This window comes from Pinus tabuliformis, chromosome 4_2, assembly GCF_031772625.1.
Source record: "Pinus tabuliformis cultivar Carrire ecotype Pingquan chromosome 4_2, CPIR1, whole genome shotgun sequence".
NCBI lineage: Eukaryota > Viridiplantae > Streptophyta > Pinopsida > Pinales > Pinaceae > Pinus > Pinus tabuliformis.
In genome coordinates, this window is record NC_142304.1 from 100,678,063 (window position 1) to 100,701,546 (window position 23,484).

Here is a 23,484-nt window from a genome sequence, read left to right on the forward strand (position 1 = left end):
ATTTCAAGACCTGTGTATTTAAATTGTTTCCATACATCTGTACCAGCATATTTTTATAGTCCTACACCTTTGTTTGGCTCCTTGGAGAACGAAAACTATGCTTCTATCAGCTAGTCAGCCCACCTGTGTAGGGATTTAAGCGGCTGTCATTCACTTTTCCTGGGAAGGGTTCTCCATTTAGTTTGACCAACTGTACTGCACCTCTGTCTGCGACCTCCTTAACCACGTATTATCTCAACCAATTCAATTTAAATTTTCACGGAAATTTGTCAAACTTACTGTCATACATTAGCGTTAAGTCATTTACCTTGAATATGTGAAACTTAATATGGCAATCGTTCGAGGCCTTTTCACGCTACTTTTGTACCTATTGATGAAAACTAGCCAAGAACCCTTCCACCTCCAATTCTTCTAATTGCGCGAGACTTTCCTCTAGAGCTTTGCGGTTCATCATTCCTGTGAGCGCCGCTATGTGCAGACTTGGTATGATATATTCCATCGAAATTATAGCTTCCAAACCATAAACTAATCAAAAAGGTGTTTGTCCCGTTAATTTCTTTCACGTTGTCCTATAAGCCCATAGTACTGTAGGTACGCACAGGTCCCAATTGTTTCGCTGCGCATTGTACACTTTGGTTAGTGCAGTCTCCAACATTTTTTTGAACGCTTCTACTGTCCCATTGGCTTGTGTGTGATACGGTGTTCTTTTCTGATGATACATCTAGGACTCTTCAATGAACATGCTAATGGTTTCATTCAGGAAGTGTGTACCATGGTCACTCATTAAGATCTTTGGACATCCAAATCAGGTCAACATGTGTTCAAACAAAAACATCGCAGTTATAGTGGCTTCTTCGCAATATCTCATCATTTCCAATTTTATATAGGTGCCCCACGATTACAGAAAAGTCCGTTGTGTGCACCACCAATTCCTTCTTCTATTGGATGGAGTATTCCTTCGACATGGTCCCTATTGTTGAAAAGTGGATTATATCTTTGAAGTTCCTGTCTGCAATGTGTACAACAAAGAGCCGTGCGTCAGGTAATCCTTCCTCCAAACTAGTAGGTTCCTCACCTACCTTAATACATGACTAGTGATCTGGTCCTGCATTTAGGCATCTAGGTTCTACCACGACCTCAAAGTCATATTCTTGGAATAATAAGAGCCACCTACATATGTGCCCCCAACACAGGCTTATTGACCAAGTACTTGAGTGCGGAATGGTCTGTATACAATTTGACATGTCCTCCTAGCAAATAGTGCCGGTATTTTTGGAGTGCGTACACCATTGCCAACCCCTCACACTAGGTTGTGGAATAGTTCTTCTCAGATTTGGAAAATCTACGACTTTCAAATGTGATAGGGTGATCCAGGCCTTCTTTTCCCTCTTGTTTGAGCACTACTCCCAGCATGATACACAACGCATCAACATCGACATGAAACTCCACATCCCATTTTGGGAAGACCAGGATAGGAGCAGAGGCCAATTTCCCCTTTAGGACATCCAGGCCCTTCATGAAATCATCATTCCAGCAAAATGTGACATCCTTTTTTAATATTTTCTCCATCTGTGCGGTGATTTGGGCATAGATTTTGATGAGCTTCCTGTAGTACCCGATGTGTCCCAAGGTAGCATGCAATTTTTAACACTTCAAGGTGCTTCGAAATTTAGAATCACTACAATCTTTGCGAGGTCCACCATCAATCCTTATTTGCAGACCACATGTCCCAATAGGATCCCAAAGGGAATGAGGAATGTGCTCTTCTTAAGGTTCAGCTCAATCTGGTGTCATCGACAAGTATCCAACATCAAGCGTAAGCTTGCTATGTGGTGCTTAACCAATCCAAAGACAGTCCAATCATCCAGATAGACCTCCAAGAACTTGTGGATGTATTCTTTGAATGCAGAAAAAACGATTTGTGAAAATATGGCTAGCGTATTCTTCAACCCAAACGGCATAAGTCAGGGTTTTGCACATGGTCCTATAAGCCCATAGAACTGCTAGTACATGTAGGTCCTAGTCAGTGTGTCTCACATGGTGGACCATTTTCAGTACTTCGCACACTTTTTCAAAGGCTTCCACGTGGATAATCTTTGGCACACTTGATCTTATCATACTTCATCCTTCTTTCCCTCTCCTGCTTGTTGATAATGTTTCCTATCACGAGGACGGTGTACATTCGTGCAGGTTGCATACCATACACCTATACCCATCTAGAGAGGTGGGCGCACAGGCTGTTTCGTCTGTCATGCCCAACTTTCATCTACATTTGAGGCTTACCAAATCATAGGCACATCATTCTTCTTCATTCTCGCCAATCCTCAAAATTCTATTGGTGCGTACCCCACCATCTTGTGGGCATAGCATGCAGTGCCCATTTTAGAGCGTCGAAACGATGTTGTTCAGTACCTATCTTTCAAATTTTTTCAGGAAATCATCTACCGTGGTCAGTCTTTCATACATAGGCAGATCTCTTACCTCTATTTCTACACAGTGTAATGACATTATCATCATGTTGTAGTTGAGTGTGGTTACCTCGTGTCACCGGTTCTACCATCTTTTTATCTCCTCGTCCAAATCTAAGGTGCAGGATCTTTCGTGCTCTCACGAAACCCTACCTTCTGCCATTGGATTTACCCAATCCTACTCCCGATAAATTATGTTGTAGATACAGTCCAAATCATTGTCGTTGTCGCAGTCATGCACTGGCTCTATGTAGCATGATCACTCCGCAAGGTCTAGGGGTACCACTACGCACAATAACGTTTTTCTCGAAAATCATCTTGCACTTATTTAGATTTATCACTCCATTCATATTAGTGGCCCAATCTATTCCCAGTAACACCGGATAGGGATTGTTTTCATCAACAATATCTATCACTTTGAAATCTGCAAGCGTGCTCGCACCTTCGATATCTACCATTATTCCGTGCAATCTTCCTATCGGTAGAATATTTTGTTGGTTCACCATTCACAATTGAATAGGAGACCATTGCAATGCGAGCCTGCCCATGTGCTCCCATGTCTGCTTTGGCAGAACATTCATGTCCGATCCTAGATCCAAAATCACTTGATCCATTTCATATTCCCCGATTTGCGTAGTCAATCTCATCTCCTTTCTTGTTCGCGTTGCGTGCTTTCTGAGCTTCCAAACTACGTGCGGTTCTCTAGGTCCCACACAACTAGTTATGAGTTCTTGTAGCTCCTTCACTTATTTTCTGGCACGCAGCAGCTTCATGCATGTCTCCAAAAAGGTAGTGGGCATTGATGGGTCCAACTCTGGTTCTATTTTGTCTTTACTACCTGAAGTGGAGGCCTCTATGAAGCTATTCTAATCTTCCATGAATGTCTCCTTCATGCACTCCAAATCAAACTCTGGTTCTTTTGGTGGAGCCTTGCGAACCTAAGAATTCTCTTCAAGATGCTTGCCTTTGTCGTCTCCTATCGTGATACTGCTTCAGAGCACAATTTTTACATTCGGGTCTTCCTCGCGCAGCTCAAACCTCATCATTTGCAAGTTCTAAGTCAAGTAAGGTTGGAGTGTTCCTTTATCGCGCAACCTCGCTATCAGTGTGGGGCAGTCCTCCATCTCATGATCAAACTGGGTACAATATAAACATGATTCTCTTGTTGGATTTGTACAATCATGGGCATAATGCCCTGGCCCTCCGCAATTGTAACAAATAAGCTGTCTGTGACCCCTTCCTGGTCCCATTCCACTTCAACCTCATCCGCACCCTTGAAATCAAGTGTGTGCCATCCCCGCATTTTGATCGAGGGCTCATGTTTCGGTCTGAAGCCTATAGGTAGGAGTCCAATCCATCATTAGTTCATAACTTCTATAGGTACGCTCATCATGGCTTACTGACCTGTAGACATTACAGAACAACCATTGGGACATCTGCGTACACTTCTATAATAGATGGTAGTTATCTGTAGCATGATTCCCTCCTATCTAACAAATTGCACACCATTATGCAGGCATCTTGCTTGGTCCTGCTTGTTCCTCTAGTCTCAATGACATTGGCCCTCCTCCCGCTAGGTAGTTTGCGAAGACTGGATAATGTTCCTTGTCATGTCCCTGGCCTTTTCACTTTATGCACCATACGACCTCGTGCACTTCTGGGCAAGTTGTCATGTCTTGTTTCAAGCTCTGCATCTCAAGACACAATTTTTTCAATTGCACATGGATCTTTTGGACTCCTAAATTAGGATCTTGTATTAGGGTCTCATGGAGTCTCATTGCGATCTCCAAAGCCTTGGCCTAATTTTATAGCTTCTGTAGTGACAGAGTGTTCTTTAGATGCAGTGTTAGTGACGCTACAAACCATGCGCAGTGTTGCCCATCCATCAAGGTCATGTTGGCTTCACGAATCATACACTTTAGTCTCTCATCCAGCTCTCAGGTGGTCTCGCTTGGAAGCATCGTGATTTTCTTAAATCCAATAATAGATTGGGTCTCTGATTTTGGCCTACTAAATTCCCTATTTAGCGCAGCTTGGATATCCACGATCCCTGCGTTCGGATTGTCATTGGAATGCTTAATGTACCACGTCAGTGCATAATATTGCAAGGCATTGACCAATGTTGCCTTCTTTATATTATCATCCCTGACTCCTTGTGCTTCCCATACAGCCTTTACTACGAACCAAAATTGGTCCAAATCTTCATTCCCTACTCCTTTGAATACCGACAACTTTATTGTGCTCACCATATTGAACTGTGGCAGTGGCAGAGGTGGTGTGGGCGAAGATGGGGGTGAAGATGGTGAAACTGGTGGTGGTGTAGGCGGGGGTGGTATGCGCAAAATCTGTTTCCTTATCAAACTGATCGCACTTCTTAGTGAAACTTTCGCGATCTCTTCCTCGCTTTCTCACAGAGGTGAAATAAAGCGACTAATCTCTAATTATTCTCTACCTTCGTTTTTGTATATCCTCCTACTTCGCATAGCCCCAAACATCAATTTATTCACATAACCTGCTTTTCACACAGCAACATCTTAATGCAAGTGTTCAAATATTTAATGTACTTACCTCGTGGTCCTTTGAGGAAGTGTCATTCCGCCTTGTTGTAGTTTACTCACGTATCTACCGCGAACTCGGTGATAAACCCTCCTATAATTTGATCGAGCCAATGGTTCACATCACGCGCAATCTTATTTCTTGATTCTTCTAGTCTGTGCACCAACTCTGGAGTCCACACAATAGGTTTTTCAGCCCTACACCTTCCCTGACTATCTACTAGCTTCGCGATCCACTCGTACAACTTAGAGGGGAACGATGCAAAGAAAATTTCATGGATTTTCGTATATAAGTAGCACTCTAACCACTGTTCCTTCGATACTCGTAGATTCCTATTTTCCTGCGCCGCAAACACATGAATCTTTCTATCTAGCCACTCTTCAATTTCTTTATTTTTCAGATTCCAGTGACACGACATCAGACATCTCTTATGCAAATTGCAGTCCCGGAAATGGAACCATTTTTTGGCTTATTGGGTCCTGACCCATGTTCAGAGGTGATTTAGTCAAACAAATCCTAGTACTACTGGCCCTTTCAACGATAGTCCGCTAAGATCAGACTAAGGTATCACCCGAAGTAGTATGGGAGGGTGCTAGAACTAGGTTTTTGCACCTTGGAGATGTCTGATGAGTTGAAGAGGTCTACGGTTCGACCATGCGCACATCGCTACGCGCATTTTCCCGTACCTCACAGCCTGAGATGATGCCTTCACGTAGCCTTGCTTAGGGGTTGAATGTTGTTATTACCCAAGTCCTTACTAGTATTCCACTATTAGTTTATTAACTTAGCCTATTTGTATGTGTTAAGTTATACTTAGCAATATAAATCATTCATACAAGTGCACACGGTAAATAAACAATATATTTGTAATTTACAACCAACATGCATTAACCCAAGAATAGATGCACAAAATTATGATAAACCTTCTCTTTATTATTTTCTTCCTTGCTTACAGGCTCGACTCTGCCCTGCACACTCAGCTGCAAGGGTCCATGCACTCAGCTGCAAGGGTCCGCACACTCAGCTACGGACTACTAGGCCTTTGTGCACTCAGCTAGAGAGCCTTCTCCTACTCGATGACCCAAGACACACTTAGTCACTTTGACTCTATCCTCTCTCCTCACTTCCTCATTTCTCTTTCTTACACTTAGAGCCTCACTCTATTTATACAATCCCATGGTCCGCGGACCATGGTTAGGCCGACATTACATTACAAGACTAGGGCAGACAATCTTATGACTCTTTCATACATTTCGTGCTTCGAGCCCACAATTCGTGGAGTCTTTACAACAATATTGAGCCAAAACTTGGGCTTTGAGCCCCAAAACATGCCTTGTGGGGATTCCATGCCCAACATTCTACGGACCATGGGATTGTATAAATAAAGCGAGGCTCTAAGTGTAAAAGAGACAAAGATAGATAATAGAAGATGAGGATAAGAAGTTTGAGTGATTGATTCACAGTGTGAAGTGTCTCTTTGGGTCATAGAGTAGGAGAAGGCTCTGCAGCTGAGTGCACAGAGGCCTAGTAGTCCGCAGATGAGTGCGCAAACCCCTACAACTGAGTGTGTAGGGTGAGTCGAGTATGTAACCATGGAAAGAATCAATAAAGAGAAGTTTGGTTATAATTATGTGTATCTATTCTTTGGTTAATACATGATTGATATAATTTGAAAATATACTGTTTATTCACTGCGCACACATGTATGAATGTTTTATGATGTTAAGTATAAGTTAAAGCAGTCAAGTAGGAAAATATAATTAACTAATATTGGAATATAAGAAAGGTATTGGGTAATAACCCATAGCGCAATGCTCAACCCCTGGGTAGGGCTACACGAAGGCAGTATATCAGGCCGCGAGGAATGGGAAAGTGTGCAAAACAACCTGTGCGCAGGGAAAAACCACGTGTTGTTGGGAAAAGTATCCAATACGGAATGACCCTATCCCACTCTAAGGGTGATAGTACCTCAACAACAATCAAAGCAAAGCTATTCGAGATTACTTCTTTATGAGATGTAAGAGAGAGGGGGAAGAGATCCACTAACCGATGTCTTCCGCTAATGATTGATCCAATCTTCTCTCTTTGCTGCTTGCCCCAAGCTCCTTGCTCTTTCACTGGCCCAGCTACACCAAGATCCTTCAAAATCATAAGAAAGGGAAACTACAAGAAGCATACATTTATAATTGATTCAAGGATTAGAATAAATCAAATATACAAGCATAACAATACACCATTGAGACACATGCATATAGAAGAACCTCAAATGCTTTATTAATGGAAGAAGTAAAGTTCAGGAAGTGATACAACCATAAGAGGCCCAATCCAGCATCACCTCCCAGCAGAAAGAAATCTCCTCTTCACCTCCTTCAAGCAAATCACCCAATAGTTCTATACTCAAACCAATAGCACTTCCTTACATTCACAAGATTCCAGCCCCCCTAGGCCTCATGAGAGAGCTCTATATATAGGAGTTTTGGAGAAAGGATGAGTTAGCTTGAGGCTGGCATGAAGCTGACTAGTGTCCTCTCCCACTTCATTTATTCTTCAGTTCTTGAGTCCACTTGGAGGTTCTTGCTTCCACTTGGACATCTAGACCCTCTTACTCATCACCAGTCGAATTCCCTGATCCAAGTGTCATTTTGGAAGCTTCCTGGGCATTGACACCTTGAGGAATGACTGTGCCACTTGGCCAAACTCGCCCAGCGCAGGTAGCCTTCTTTGCAGTTGACATTCAGCGCAGGTACACAGTGGAGCAGTTGACATTCAGCGCAGATGCTCAGTGGAGCAGTTGACATGATCTAGAATTAGCTTGTTTTTTAGTGTTTTCAGGTGGAGAACTGATATTCAGTGCTGTGGTTTGCTGACCTTGTTCCTCTAGGGGTAGGAACAACATGTTTAGGGACTTTGGATCCCTTAGATTATTGACATTTCATGCTTCATGCTGTAAGGCACAAAAATGTCTATAACAGTTGCCCCATAAAGTATGAGGTCGTTTATCGGGTGAAATGCTTTATCAGTAGGATCCGAAGTTCATTCAATCGCTGAGAGGTGACCTGTAATAAAATACAATACAATACATTATTTTTCATTCTGCTTTCATGATCTAGTTGAGGCGGGCATTCCCATGCTCAGCTTGATAAATTCATTTTGGTACATATAACAGACGATCGTCTGATGGTAGACTGATAATTCTCTGCTGAAATTATCATCCTTTGAGTGGGATGATCATCTGCTGCAATGATGTACATGTCAAATGTCTTTATATTTCCTGAATATATATCGCAGCCCGGATGGATGAAACTAGATCCGGGGTCTTCAAACTCGTTCGATCTTCACTCTAAGTACAAGTCGATCCATGTGAGAATTGCGCTGAAGTCGAACATGGAAAGACATCGCTTGATTACCGGTCAATGATGTAAACCGTTAACAAGCGCGAGAGGAATCACCGATAATGATAATGACCCTCAAGGTACTGCAGTACAATTCACGTGGTGTGAATAAAGGACTTGGCGTCGAACACCACGCAAAATATTCTGGTCGAAGGTCATTGATGTATACCTGTCGCCGGAAGTGAGAAACTTGCCATTGAGGCATGCAAGCTTCAAAGTACTGGGGGGGGTGTTCCTAGATTAACTTCTTGGATAATGAGCTGAAGTCGACAAGAAGCGATCCATCAAAGGAGGGCCTTAATGAATCCCACATCAGTGACACGGAACGAAGCTAATGATTTTAGTGGAGGTGAAAACAATCTGTGAAATATGATTCAGGGTGGCGATCATGGATGGATGAAGGATAATGTATGGCAGTGGATGGGACACGGTTGACTCTTTCTGAACAACATCTCTTGAACATATAACGACACTGATGTGATGGATCGGTAGCATTACCCCAAATGTGGATGGTTTGGCGAAGGCCATGGTGATGACACCGGTGAATGAAACAACCCAACCCGATGTGATACGGAGGAAAAGTGTCATGTTCAAGAGCGACTTGCTACCATTAAAGCTTTGAGGTTCTCCCAATTTTTCCCTAGTCATTTCTGACCAGTACCTCTTTATTTTTGTCAAGCTTGAGGAGGATAACATATGCTTGTTCTATAACCTGCCCTTCGGGCAAGCCCATCGCTATGTTTTAACGAGCCTAGCGATAGGGAAACTCGTTCTCGTCTAAAGACAAGTTTGTCGCTATTTAATCATTTTAACGAGTCTAACGACAAGGAAAACTCGGTCCTTTTCATTTTTAGAGAGTCTGAAAAGGTACATAAATTTAACTCCCAAATTCCTTTTTCGTCATCTAATCCCTTAAGTCCGAAAAAGTATAAAACAATACAGAAGGGATGAGTTTTCGATAACTTTAACAAGCCGAATAAAACAAGCGCTCGACCTTTTTGTGCAATAATCCCTCAGGTCCAAAAAGATTAAAATCTAGAGGAGGGATAGCTCTTCCGGTCACTTTAGCGAGCTGGAAGGCCAAAACTCGGCAAACTTTTCATATTTTACGAGTCAGTTGAAAAGAGCTTAAAGAAGACTCGTCTTTTGAGGAACGAGTGATAAACATGGATAGCAGCAGATTCCAGGTACAGGTTGGAATTTTCCAATCACGACAGTGTCACAAGGATGGCTAGGTGAAATCACTCTTCGCAGCTGTTCCTCAAAATAGGTAAACAATCATATGGAGGTGAACGATCGGCCAAATGGAATGGAGGTGGCAGGTGCAAAACACGACCAAGGTTTTTTATGGCTAATAAATTTATGATCACAATGGTTATTTACCGGGGTATGTTCATTTTTTAACGAGCTTGAATGCTCAATCTTATGTTTATTTTTTAACGAGCATGAACTATGTGCTAAAACTGCTCGGATCTCGCTTTTCTATTTTTTAACGAGCTTAAATTCCGCAGTAAAACTGCTCGATATACCAGTCATAAGATAAGAATGTCTCCTGTGAGATAGCTATTTTTATGGAGCTTTATCTCACGAAGCTATGCTCCTTCTCATCCTTTCTTTATGCAAGTTTGGAAACGGCTAATCCTACGAGTTTAAAGGGTTAGACCTACAAGTTTAAAGGGAGGACCTAAAAATTTAAAAAAATAAATAGTCGTCCCTTGCTTGCACTCCAAAAGGTTTGCATGCCCCCAGGTATAAAGTACAATTTCAAGGCTGCCCCTACTTATCCGATAAAACATTTGTTTTAAAGGGTGAGGCTTGCCTCTTTCTGGTTACCCAAAGATTGTTTTGTTAACACCATCAAACGAAAACATTTCCTCGGCACTGTCTACCGAAGTAGACAATGGTGAATGACCTTTGTCAAACAAGTAACCTTAACAAAAGAATCCTATTCTAGAACAACCCCTCTTCCATCCACGGACGGGGTACGGACTAGTCATATTCTTTCGCGGAAATTCTACCTTATACCCAAGGTTTCCTCTGCCCGAAGCAGACCAGGATGCATGCCCCCTAGGTTCCAGTCCCATCTTTCTGAATCACTCGCACTCATCGGGAAGGAGGACTAGGGGTGGAGACATTTCTTGAGTGAATATACCATTGAGGGTTGGTATGTGACTATTTGCGATGCGTGATCCTGGAAATGAAAGTTGGTCTACGAGCTTGACCATTCTTCCTTCGTGTGGAAAACACATTACTCTAAAGAGTGAGGAGACTATAGCTCCCATGCAATATATATAGTCTCGTCCAAGGAGTAGGTTATAATCCAAGGGTCCTTGAACGACCATCACGTTCATTTGAACGGTCTTCCCTTTCAATGTAACAGGTACATTGGGGAGGATCCCTAATGGTCGACTGGTTCCTTTATCAAAACCCGAGAGATTTCTTATCTCAGGCAAAAGCGTCGGGGAACCCAGTGATTTCCAAGCAACAGAGGAAAGGATACTCACAGATGCCCCTTCATCAATGATAGTGCTGGCCATTACCATTCTATAAATTTGGACTATGATTCTGAATGGTATACTGGCTGGCAACCGGCGTCTGCCTAGTTGATTCCAATCAAAGGATACAACCAGGTTGCTTGGTGGTGGGACCGAATACACGGCCGGATATGACCCTGACGATGTTCCTTCCTGCGATAAAGGAATGGGAACATTGCCCTGATGCTCATCAGAGTCGGTGTTGATGAAAAGAATCTGGATGGTGTCATCCTTATTCTCTTCAGTGAGGGTGTCATTTGAAGATGAATCTTCATTGACGTTGTCATTTGAGGATGAAACCTCTCAAGGGAGAACCGGGTCAACTGCCGTTTCGACCTTTGGACTTTCATCCGGTCTGGATTCAGTAGGTTCATTTTCAATGACTGATGCTTCAGCTGACCACTTGAGCGGGCCAGCTGTATTTTCAACCAATGAAGGACTTGGCACGAGTTTTTTGTATCCAGGAGGAAGTCTCAACGGTGAAACCAGGCGATCTTCCAAAACTCTCTTCACCTTGTCTAAGAAGGGACAACGGTGGATAACGTGATCGCCTTCACAGAGTCTGCAGGGGGATCTTGCTCCCCCTCTTTGTCTTGAACCTTCACTTTCACTGGTTGACGGTAAGCATTCAACATGACTATCAGAGGTTGATGCTCCCGAATTGTGCAACCGAGGGGACCAGTCCCTTAGTATCCGGGGAATACAGGGACAATCTCTATGGAAGTGGTCTCCTCTACATATGAGACATGGCGATTTAGGCCCGGTCTGTGCTGTGTGTGGATTTTTGTCAGATGTCTTTTGCTTGCCCTCAGTCGCCTTAGGCTCCTTCTTCTTATTCTCTCTCTTCTTCTTCTCCCTCTTCTCCATGGGAGCTTGGCTTTTGCCGGCTCTACCTTGCGAAGATGAAGGATCGGAGGAAGAGTTATAGGAATTAGAAGGCTGGTGGGCAGCTCTAGACTGGTCTAACTGTTGACTCGACTGTTCAGGAACCATGGTGTTCTGAACTACACTGGTTGAGAATAGCCAAATTGGCAGGCCAATTGTCAGTCCTGGAAGCGACAATGTGGCCATGTGGGGTGCACCAACTTCTCCCCAAGAGGAGAAAGGACTAGGATTTCCATCATGTGGAATTCCTTGGTTGGGGCGTTCCATGTTCTCAACCTATAGATCAACGCAGGAATAGAAGGTGATTATGTTCCGTTTAAAATAAATTTTATAACGACGCTTTAGACACAACTTGCTTTTTCACTTTTTAAGAGTCGAGAAAAAGCTAAAGATGACTCTAGTATCCTTCGATGTTTTAACGAGCCCGAAGTGACAAATGCTCGGATGGACTTTTTCAATTATAGAGTTTGAAAAAGGCCAAAAGAAACTGCTCTGGAGTTCTAGGCAGAGGGTGTGCCAAACTTTTCGCAAAACCACAGAATACGTTTTACGGTATGAGTGGTCGATCTTTGTGAATGCTGTGTTCACTGCATTGCGATCAGTAGGGCGGCCGACACGGCTTCCTATGGATAAAGGCTTTGTTCCTATAGGGGTCTCCCAATATATATGCGATGGTACGTGGGAGCACAAGTCCGTATTGATACTTATCGCTTCACCGTGGAGGAATCACCCAACAACTAAACGCTAAGATATCACGTTTAACGACGCCGGAACACGTCTCTAGCTTAGACGTCTATGTGTTTGCGTTATGTTTCAATGCGTTGTTATGTAAATTCAATTTATTTTAAGGTTGATCTTGTTTAGCAGTTTGCCTTTATGGATCACCACGAGATGTATAGTAACACTCCTAAATGCAGTCTAAGATGATAAGAAAGCTTTTCAACCTTTCAACTTTGAAAATCTTAACTACTGAGGGAAAAGAAAGACATCATCCTTTCACACAGATCATAGAGCACACACTAATGCACTTTTCCCTAAATCAACATGCAAACTATCACAATGCACATGCACAATGCAGGTATTTCTTTTCTCTTTCTTAATGTTGGTGCAATACAAAAAGAAAGCTGTTGTATAACTTTGAATTCAATTTCAAGTGAAAGCAAACAAGCTTGTCCAAAATCAAAAGACACCTTAAGATTTACTTGTTTCGACACTAGAAATATATAAATTCAAACCATATGACGAAAGCAAAAGCTCAATCAGCTATGAACAGCAAACAAACTAACTCTTAAGATCAAAACGACACTTATCACAGGTCTAGATCTAAGAGGTCACAGCAAGACTAGTTCACTTTCATTATGGGAAACTGCAAATGATATAAGAAATACACAAAGAACAAATACATTTTCTTTATACAACCGAGGTGGAATAGTGGCAAGGAAAGTTGGTTTCAGATAGGTACATTGACTGATAACAGGCTGCAAAAACAAGGATGAAAACAGGGCAATAAACAGCAGGTAACCCCAGTAGCACTATGCAAAACTGGTTCAGCGCAGGTGACACACTGTCAGTTTGACATTTAGCGCAGGTAGCCCCTTCGAGATCTACGCTGAAATGCAGTCTGCCTTCACAGTGCCTGCACTGAAGAGATAAACTTTCAGTTTTCTCAGTTTCCGGGTCATAGATTGCTCAAAAATCAACCGTTTTTGGCCAAATCAGAAGCTATCAGTCAAGTACACACTAAGGGATGAAAAGGAGGATTAAAAGCTATCACTAAGAGCTGTTCAGAGTCCTTGTGGATCAGCTCTTCAAATCATAAACATGCCTAGAAACTGAGCTAGAGTAGCTGCCCTCTACTTTGCATTTGAAAGCTCCAAATGCAGTTCGATTCGGTACTCCCTGTGTTTATGAAATGAATAGCAAAAACACAAACAACCAACAAGATATGATCCCCAGCGGAGTCGCCAATTTGTTGTTCGGAAAAGTATCCAATACGGAATGACCCGATCCCACTCTAAGGGTGATAGTACCTCAGCAACAATCAAAGCAAAAGCTATTCGAGATTACTTCTTTATGAGATGTAAGAGAGAGGGGGAAGAGATCCACTAATCGATGTCTTCCGCTAATGATTGATCCAATCTTCTCTCTTTTCTGCTTGCCCCCAGCTCCTTGCTCTTTCACTGGCCCAGCTAGACCAAGATCCTGCAAAATCACAAGAAAGGGAAACTACAAGAAGCATACATTCATAATTGATTCAAGGATTAGAATAAATCAAATATACAAGCATAACAATACACCATTGAGACACATTCATATAGAAGAACCTCAATTTCTTTATTAATGGAAGAAGTAAAGTTCAGGAAGTGATACAACCATAAGAGGCCCAATCCAGCATCACCTCCCAGCAGAAAGAAATCTCCTCTTCACCTCCTTTAAGCAAATCACCCAATAGTTCTATACTCAAACCAACAGCACTTCCTTACATTCACAAGATTCCAGCCCCCCTAGACCTCATGAGAGAGCTCTATATATAGGAGTTTTGGAGAAAGGATGAGTCAGCTTGAGGCTGGCACGAAGCTGACTAGTGTCCTCTCCCACTTCAGTTATTCTTGAGTTCTTGAGTCCACTTGGAGGTTCTTGCTTCCACTTGGACATTTAGACCCTCTTACTCATCACCAGTCGAATTCCCTAACCCAAGTGTCATTTTGGAAGCTTCCTGGGCATTGACACCTTGAGGAATGACTGTGCCACTTGGCCAAACTCGCCCAGCGCAGGTAGCCTTCTTTGTAGTTGACATTTAGCGCAGGTACACAGTGGAGCAGTTGACATTCAGCATAGATGCTCAGTGGAGCAGTTGACATGATCCAGAATTAGCTTGTTTTTGAGTGTTTTCAGGTGGAGAACTGATATTCAGTGCTGTGGTTTACTGACCTTGTTCCTCTAGGGGTAGGAACAACATGTTTAGGGACTTTGGATCCCTTAGATTATTGACATTTCATGCTTCATGCTGTAAGGCACAAAAATGTCTATAACACCACGGACCATTCAAACTCATCGGACATATCCAGTGTGCGGAAACCTAGTTCTAGCACCCTCCCATACTACTTCGGGTGAGACCTCAATCCACATCCCGCGGACTCTTGCTGAAAGGGCCAGTAGTACCGAGATTTGTTTACCTAATTAACTCTAAACCTGGGTCAAGCCCTAACAAGACAACAAATGGTTCCGTTGTTGAGACTAGGATCTGCATAAATATGTCTGATGTCGTATCACTGGAATCTAACAAAGAAAGGAATTGAACAGTTTTTTGACAGAAAGACTCACGAGTTCGTGGTGCAGCAAAACAGGAATCTGTGATTATAAAAGGAAGAGTGGTTAGATTGCTACTTATATATGGAAATCCATGAAATTTCCTTTGCATCCTTCCCTTCTATGTTGTATGAGTGGATTGCGAGGCTAGCAGATAGCCAAGGAAGGTGTAAACTCGACAAAACTATTGTGTGGACTCCAGAGTTGGTGCTCAGACTGGAACCATCGAAAGATAGGATCGCATGCAGTGTCGATCACTAGCTGGATCAGATCATAGGAGGGTTCATCACCGAATTTGTGGTAGATACTTCAGTCAGCTATAGCAAGGAAGAATGACGCTTCCTCAAGGGACCACAAGGTAAGTACATTAAATCTTTGAACACTTGGATTAAAATGCTATTGTGTGAAAATCGGGTTATGTGAATAAATTGATGTTTGGGGCTACGCAGAGTGGGAGGATCTACAAAAACAAAGGTAGCACAGAACTAGAAACTAGCCCCTTGATTTCACCTCCATGCCTAGGCGAATAAGAGCTTGCAAAGGTTTCACCAAAAACTGCAATCAATCTAATAAAGTAGAGAATTCCACACATACCACCAGGGAAAATTTTAAGAACCCCCCCTAAATTTATAAATATAATAAATGGGTGAATCTCCATGGTATATAGGAAAAATGGAAGGTGATTTTATCAATAATATAATATGTATATATAATTTTTTGGCAAATCTCTCACCAGGCATGGCGAATATTTTACTCAATTATAAAATCTTGTAAGATCCTGGCGAGTCTTTCACTAAATAATAAAACTTTGTAAAGTCCTGGTGAATCTTAGCATAGGCTACATGCTGGTTTAATTCCCCCATTTAAATAGGCTACATTCCAGGTGAATACCATGGGTCAATACCATGTGCCATTTTTGTGAATACCATGGGTCAATACCATGTGCCATTTTTATTTTTATTAATTCTAATATTAGGGTTAATAATGGTTTTTTGCATGGTATTAATAACAATCTAGTCCATGGTATTTGTCCCATAGTATTTTGGCCATAGGTTTCACCTAAATAAAACCCATTTTTTGAGTGTTCGTAAATATAAGGTGACTTATGGAGCAAATATAAAAAAATGTTTTATTTGTTTACCATACCTCTGGTTTATTTATATTTTTATTAATTTACCGTACCTCTTTTACAAATATGGTATTTGGCCCATAGGATTCACTTAAATAAAACCTCTTTCTTGAGCCTTCATAAATAGAACGAGGGTTATGGATTAAATATAAAAAGAGGTTTTATTTATTTACGATACGTCTAGTTTATTTATATTATTATTTATTTACCATACCTTTTGAGTAAGTATAAAAAGAGGCTGAGGATGGAGGTCTCGCGCTCTAGCCGTAAGGGTTTCGGTTAAACCTCAGCTGCAGGCTCGAGGGAACTAGGGCATCCGGTTTTTGGACAGCGCAGTGAGGTTTTTGTCTTTTCAGCGGTTTCGAACCTGACAGCGACGGAATTTTCAACAGTTGGCTAGAATGGAGTATAGCGAGGAGACCGAGATGGTCGACTATTCCGCCGACCCGTTGGAAGGTTTTGACATATTTGGTTATTCTTCTCATGCCGTTACCGGGTGCTCCACCGACTTTTCTGCTGTTTCAAGGGTTCCCATACTTTCATCCATCCCCCCGTTCTTACCTGAAGCTCCGCCTACATCCCCGGATCCCGCTGCCCTGCTTCAATCCTTTTCGTCTGCCGACTTCACTATTGATTTTTCTCCCCACCGGAATGGTTCTCCTGAACAGCATATCCCTCATGATCCTCTCCCCGCCATCTCCGTAGGGATATCCCCTGCATCGAATCCCTCTATCCCCTCTTCGGATGCCCCGGATCTGCGGCAAAACCCTCCCGTCTCGTCGACAATCAAATCATCGGGCAGCTTCAGCACGCCGGCCCTCATCCCTCAAGCTTTAAACCGCTCTCCCAGGGTTTCTGGCTCACACCCCCTTGCAGATCATCCTACTGCCCCGAGATCGAAGAAAACGAAGTGTGTCAGGGAAACGGCTAAGGATATCTCGGTTCAACTCGGTGATCCAACAAATTTTGAAGAATCCATGGCATTGGCTCGCACGACCTTGGTAGGGCACGTTCGTGGGCGATCTTTCTCGGCGGAAAGATTAAAGGCTTGGGCAAATGAAATCTGGGGAGAAATGTTCACAGTCATGCCAGAGGTTATTGAACTTCCGAGGGGATGGTTTTCAATTCATTTTGCTGAAGAAGAACACACCAATACTGTCCTGGCGCAATATTGGCATATTGAATCAGCTCCTGTACTTCTGAAAAGATGGAGCCCTCTTTTCGACCCTGAGCGTGAGCAGATAGGGGCGGGCCCTATTTAGGTTCGCTTGCCGGGCCTTCCGATTCAATATTGGTCGGAAGAAGCTTTTATCAAAATCGGGAATGCATTGGGGACCTATTTAGACCATGATCGATCTTACATGAATTCAAATAAAAAGATCATGGCTAGGATACTGGTATATTTGGATACCAGAGAGGGTTTGGAGGGCAAGATGACTTTGCGATGGGGAAGTTTCAGTAATGCACAGCTCTTGGATTACGAAGGGGTACCCTTCAGATGCAACAAATGCCGCCAAATTGGGCATGTTTATAAGGACTGCCCTCTGATTATCGGTCAGGAAGGGAGGCCGAAACAGTCAAGACCATCTGCTGGAGGGGACTCTGCACCTGCTCCTACTCCACCAAGAACCTCGGGGCGTACTATTGGAGCGCGATCGTCTGTTCATCAATCTACTCCCATTCCGCCAGCATCTGAGCACGTGCATCATCGGCCTGCGTCGTCGCCTCCATTGACTAGAGCTCGGGCAGCTGCAGCGGCCGCAAATATTTCGGGTACTCATCCTATCTCTCTCCCTATCACATCTGATTTATCATATGCACATTTCTCATCTTCTGCATGCACTATGATACAATGTGATATCCCCATCCCGCCTCCTTCAATATCTTCTGGTTCGCCCTCACTTCCCTTCACCTCTCCGCCCTCCTCGCCGTCATCTTCTAGATCATTATCATCTTATCCATACTCCCTTCGTCCCCGTGCGCATCGACCGGATCCTCCCCCACCTGCGGGATTGGGTATTGTTTCTCTGGATCCTGGTTTCTCATCATCTCGTGGTCGCAAATCAAACCTTTCAAAAGCCATCAAAAATGCTAGCGCAGAAGTTGCCGCTGGGCGTCAAGCCACCATCACTGGGGTCCTTAGAGCCGATTACCCCCCTAAATCTGGTCCTCCATGAAAATTATCTCTTTCAATTGTAGGGGACTGGCTAGCACCCCAAAAAGGCTGGCCCTAAAACGACTTTTTGAAGTCGAGAACCCGGACATCATCCTCTTACAAGAAACACTTGGATCCTCAGAAGATTGTGTTCGGGCTCTATCCATGGTTGGAACAAAATGGAATTATATTGCTTTGGATGCTATGGGCAGGTCTGGAGGCCTGGCCCTCGGCATCAATCCTATATCTATCAAATTGGAATCTTCTTGGGGTGGTCAGGGATTCCTTGGTGCTGATATATTCTGTCGTGACCTTGGATGTTCTCTGAGAATCATTAACATCTACGGACCCTGTCACCACAGAGAACCCTATTGGAGCGACCTCCTTAGTAGAAACATCTTTGCATCGGATCGCATCATTATAGGAGGGGATCTGAACTTTTCCATAGGATTCTCCGAATCTTGGGGAGAGGCTGCTCAGAGAGACCCCATCTCAGACTACATTAGTGGACTATTGGAACAGCATGACCTCATTGATGTCCCTGTACAGAAGAAGCAGCCCACATGGCGAAACAGAAGAATAGGGAATGCAGCACTTGCTAGAAGGTTGGATCGTTTTCTGATGAAAGGACCCCTGATTCATCGGCTGCAATCTTTCAAACAATGGGTCTGTACTGGGGGTATTTCAGATCATCACCCTATTGCTTTGGAAATCCTTGGGTCCCATCAGAAGCCCAAAGCCCCTTTCAAATTTAACCATCAGTGGCTTCTTGATCCCAGTTTCAATGGATTGATCACATCATATTGGAATGCTCACCCCATAGACAGAGAATCTTCTTTTGCCAGGGGTTTTGTCAAAAACCTTACTGAATTAAAACATCTTGTGATAAACTGGGCAAAGGAGAAAAAGAAAGGGGAGGACGAAAGCCTATCTAAGATCGAATTGGAATTGGAAAATCTATTGGATGATAGAAACTTAGGTTTCATATCCCAGGAGGACAAGAATAAGCTGGTGGACCTGGAGAAACAAAGGAATATCATCCTAAAAGGGAGGGATGAATCTCTCAGGCTACGGAGTCGAGCCATCTGGCTGAAAGCGGGAGATGAAAATTCAAGATTTTTTCACAATTTTGCGAAGGGGAGGAAGGTGGCAAACACCATTTGGAATCTTCCTATGCCTGAGGGGGGCATAGCAGATACATTCAACAAACTCTCGAACCTGGGGACATCTCATTTCAGGAACCTTTACAAAACTCCGGCAGGCACAAACCTAGCAGAAATTATCAATGTAGCTGGTCACTTCCCTCGGTTCATTGAGGAGGATGATGCTGATGACCTAGCAGCACCAGTTACTATGGCTGAACTAGAAAGCACGATTAAATGGTTCAAAAAGGAGAAGAGCCCAGGCCCGGATGGATGGACAATCGAATTCTATGCTGCTTTCTTCGAACTTCTTGGCGAGGACATTCTTAAGGTGGTTGAAGAAAGCCGTTCTACCGGAAGTATATATCATGCCATCAACTCCACCTTCATTGCTCTTATTCCCAAAACAGATCACCCATCCTCTTTTGATGAATTTCGCCCCATATCCCTCTGTAATGTGCTCTACAAGATCATCTCTAAGATTATTGCAAATAGGATCAAACCCATTCTATCTCGGCATATATCTCCTCAACAATTTGCATTCTTAGAAAACCGGCAAATTCATGAAGCCATTGGATCTGCTCAAGAAGCTATTCACTCCATTTGGACCAAACGCCTCCGATGTATCCTGCTAAAGATTGATCTATCCAAAGCCTTTGATCGGGTTAGCTGGCTGTATATCAAAATGATCCTCATTCATACTGGTTTTCCCATCCCTTTCATCGATTGGATTATGGCTTGCATTACTTCCCCTACTTTTAGCATTCTGATTAATGGTTCTGCATCCCATTTCTTCCACTCTGAGCGGGGGCTTCGTCAGGGATGTCCTCTCTCTCCTTTACTTTTCCTCTTGGTCATTGAAGCTCTCAGCAGACTTCTCATCTCGGCCAAAAGGGAAGGAGACATCCGAGGTCTGAAGATAACTGATATCTGCTACCTTACCCATCTCCTCTTTGTTGATGATGTTCTCATACTGCTGGATGGCAGTATCCATGATTCTACTGCTTTCGCACGCATTTTATCTCTTTTTTCCAAGGCCACGGGTATGGAAGTAAACGCTACAAAATCCACTATCACTCTGACAGGTACTTCTGTAAATGAATCTCACATTGCTAGAATGGCTTTCCCTTTCAATACTCAGCCATTGGATCGGGGGCTCAAATACTTGGGATATTGGCTTAAGCCGACCTGTCAAAAGATTGCGGATTGGGTCTGGTTAGTATCAAAGATTGAGAAGAGGCTGTCTTGCTGGAGCCACAGATACCTCTCCAGGGCGGGAAGATTAATCCTCATTAAATCTGTCCTCGAAGCTACCCCTGTATTCTGGATGGCCATGGCATGGATCCCCCGCAACATTCTAGCAAAACTGCAGCAACTCTGTAATAGATATCTTTGGGCTGGGAGTCAAGATAAACGTACATTTGCTTGGATTGGATGGCACAAGATTGCTATTCCAAAAAAATGGGGCGGCTGGGGATTAAAGGAGCTCTCGTCTTTTGCCATGGCTCTTGCTGCAAAAATGGGATGGGCACTTCTAACCTCTCATATTCTATGGGCCTCGATCTCTTATCATAAATACATTTGGCCTATTTCCAAACTAGATTGGGCTCGACTACCAAATTGGAATAAATCTGGCATATCCTCAGTTTGGAAGGCTCTACTCCACTCTCTTCCCCTCATCAGAGATAACTTGGTATGGAGAATTAAGGCTGGAAACAGAATCAGAATTGGACTAGACCCCTGGTCCGGATGTGGTGGTCGTCACTTGCTTCCACAAGAACTCATCGACTATCTCTCGACCCTCGACATTAAGGTCTTAGCCCAGATCGCGGATCCGGAACATTCTGATATGTTTCGGCAGGCATGGAAAACCGCGAATCAATTGAACATCCCTCTGAGATGGCATGAGACGTGGGACAACTACAGAGAGGCATTATTGGAAGCACATATTCATATCACAGAGGGCTCGGATGAACTCATGTGGCACATAGCAGATCACGGTGTATATACACCCAAGGAAGGTTACCTACACCTTATTGAGGGCAAAAAACCACCCGACTGCGCTGGTTGGTGGCAGCTCATTTGGAAATTATCCGCATCTCCTAGATCTAGACTGTTCTCATGGTGCATATTGCGGCGCAAAGTCCCCACGGGTGACCAGCTCATGAAACGGGGGTTTCATGGCCCCAGCTGGTGCGTAATGTGTAACGCTGAATCTGAAACCATTGACCATTTATTCTTACAGTGTAGAGCGACCAGATCCGTTTGGAGCAACATTAAAGCGCACATTCAATTTGCAGGCGATTGGAATGGTCAGGATGTGATTCATGCTTGGACGGAATGGACTAAGATAAATGGTGGGACGAAACTGATAAACCTTCCTATCATTATAAATTGGGCTTTATGGAAATCCCGCAACTCCTGCATTTTCGAAAACAAGCCCATTCATTGGCCCTTGTTGGAAGCTCACATCATAGCTGCGTTTTCTGAACTGCCCGATCCACCTCCTCAGTGACACCGTATGCCTGGACCACCTCCTACCATAGACTCCACAATACCCTGGGCTTTCTTTGATGGTGCGGCAAACTCAAACAGCTGTGGTGGAGGGTTTATTATCCATATAAATGAACATCATCAGTATAGTATCAAAGCTGGGCTTGGGGCAGGGACAAACAACTTTGCAGAGCTCATCACCCTACGCCACCTTCTCCATTTCGCCCTGAGACACCACTGCACAAATATCAACATTTATGGGGACTCACAGCTCATCATCAGTTGGATAAATGGCAATGCATTGTGTCACATGCACACACTCAGCACTATCTTACAAGATGCACTTGAACTTAAATCAGCATTTAACCATATATGCATCTCTCACATATACAGGGAGCATAACAGGAGTGCCGACAAGCTTTCCAAGGAGGCGGCGTTGATGGACAGCGGCACATGGGAAATCAAAGAGAAAAAAGATCTACAAGTGCAGTCTTTTTACCATCGGCCTTATATAGATCCAGAGTATCCAACTCTGGATCAGCGGGCAGCATCATAGTTACTTTATTTTTATTATTTGTATAGACAGCATACAGACATAGACTGATATTTTTTTGTAAATTTTTGATGAAAACTCACTGATAGTATACAGATATGCAGACCGTGCGTGGTAGTGCAACTGAATGGTACTGAACATCATGATAAACTGACTCTCATGTAATTACTGATAATCAATGAAATATACTGATTTTTCCAGGGGAAAAAAAGTATAAAAAGACGTTTTATTTATTTACCATACCTCTCATTTATTTATATTTTTATTAATTTACCATACCTCTTTTATAAATATGGTATTTGGCCCATAGGATTCACTTAAATGAAACATATTCTTGAAAATGGGCGAATGGATTCACTTAAATAAAACCTATTCTTGAAAATGGGCGAATGGAAGGTTGTAAGTCCTAATTTCAAGGGCTAAATTTACCTTTTTTACCCTCTCCCTTAAAATAAGGTGGGCTATTTGAGGTGATTTGTAAAAATGTACTATGATACAAAATATTCGCCCACTAAAAATTTAAAACCCCTTAATTTCGCCAAAGGGCGAACATTCACCCCTAAAATTATCCTTGCATACCACCCCCACCCACACCACCACCAGCTTCACCATATTCACCCCCAACTTCACCCATACCACCTCTGCCACCATCGTGAAGCAATATGCTTAGCATGATAAAGCTACCAATATTCAAGGGATTAGGGAATGAAGATCCGAACCAATTTTGGTTCATGGTAAAAGAAATATGGGAATCACAGGGTGTCACAGATGACAATATATAGAAGGCAACATTGGTCAGTGCTCTACAAGATCGCACGTTGACCTGGCACATTAAGCATTCCAATGACAATCTAAATGCAAGGATAGT

At 43.1% G+C, this 23,484-nt stretch overlaps 1 protein-coding gene across 1 annotated transcript; it reads left to right on the forward strand.

Moving 5' to 3' along the window:
- The first annotated feature begins 22,091 nt into the window (after positions 1-22,091).
- Positions 22,092-22,619, forward strand: LOC149168485 (uncharacterized). Its single transcript, XM_089424894.1, has one exon. The coding sequence runs from the start codon at positions 22,092-22,094 to the stop codon at positions 22,617-22,619; it is 528 nt and encodes a 175-aa protein (XP_089281020.1).
- The last annotated feature ends 865 nt before the right edge of the window (positions 22,620-23,484 follow it).

Bases quoted from the DNA above. Each gene is read 5' to 3' on its own strand.
- LOC149168485 (XM_089424894.1), top strand. From the start codon at position 22,092: ATGCCTGGACCACCTCCTACCATAGACTCCACAATACCCTGGGCTTTC.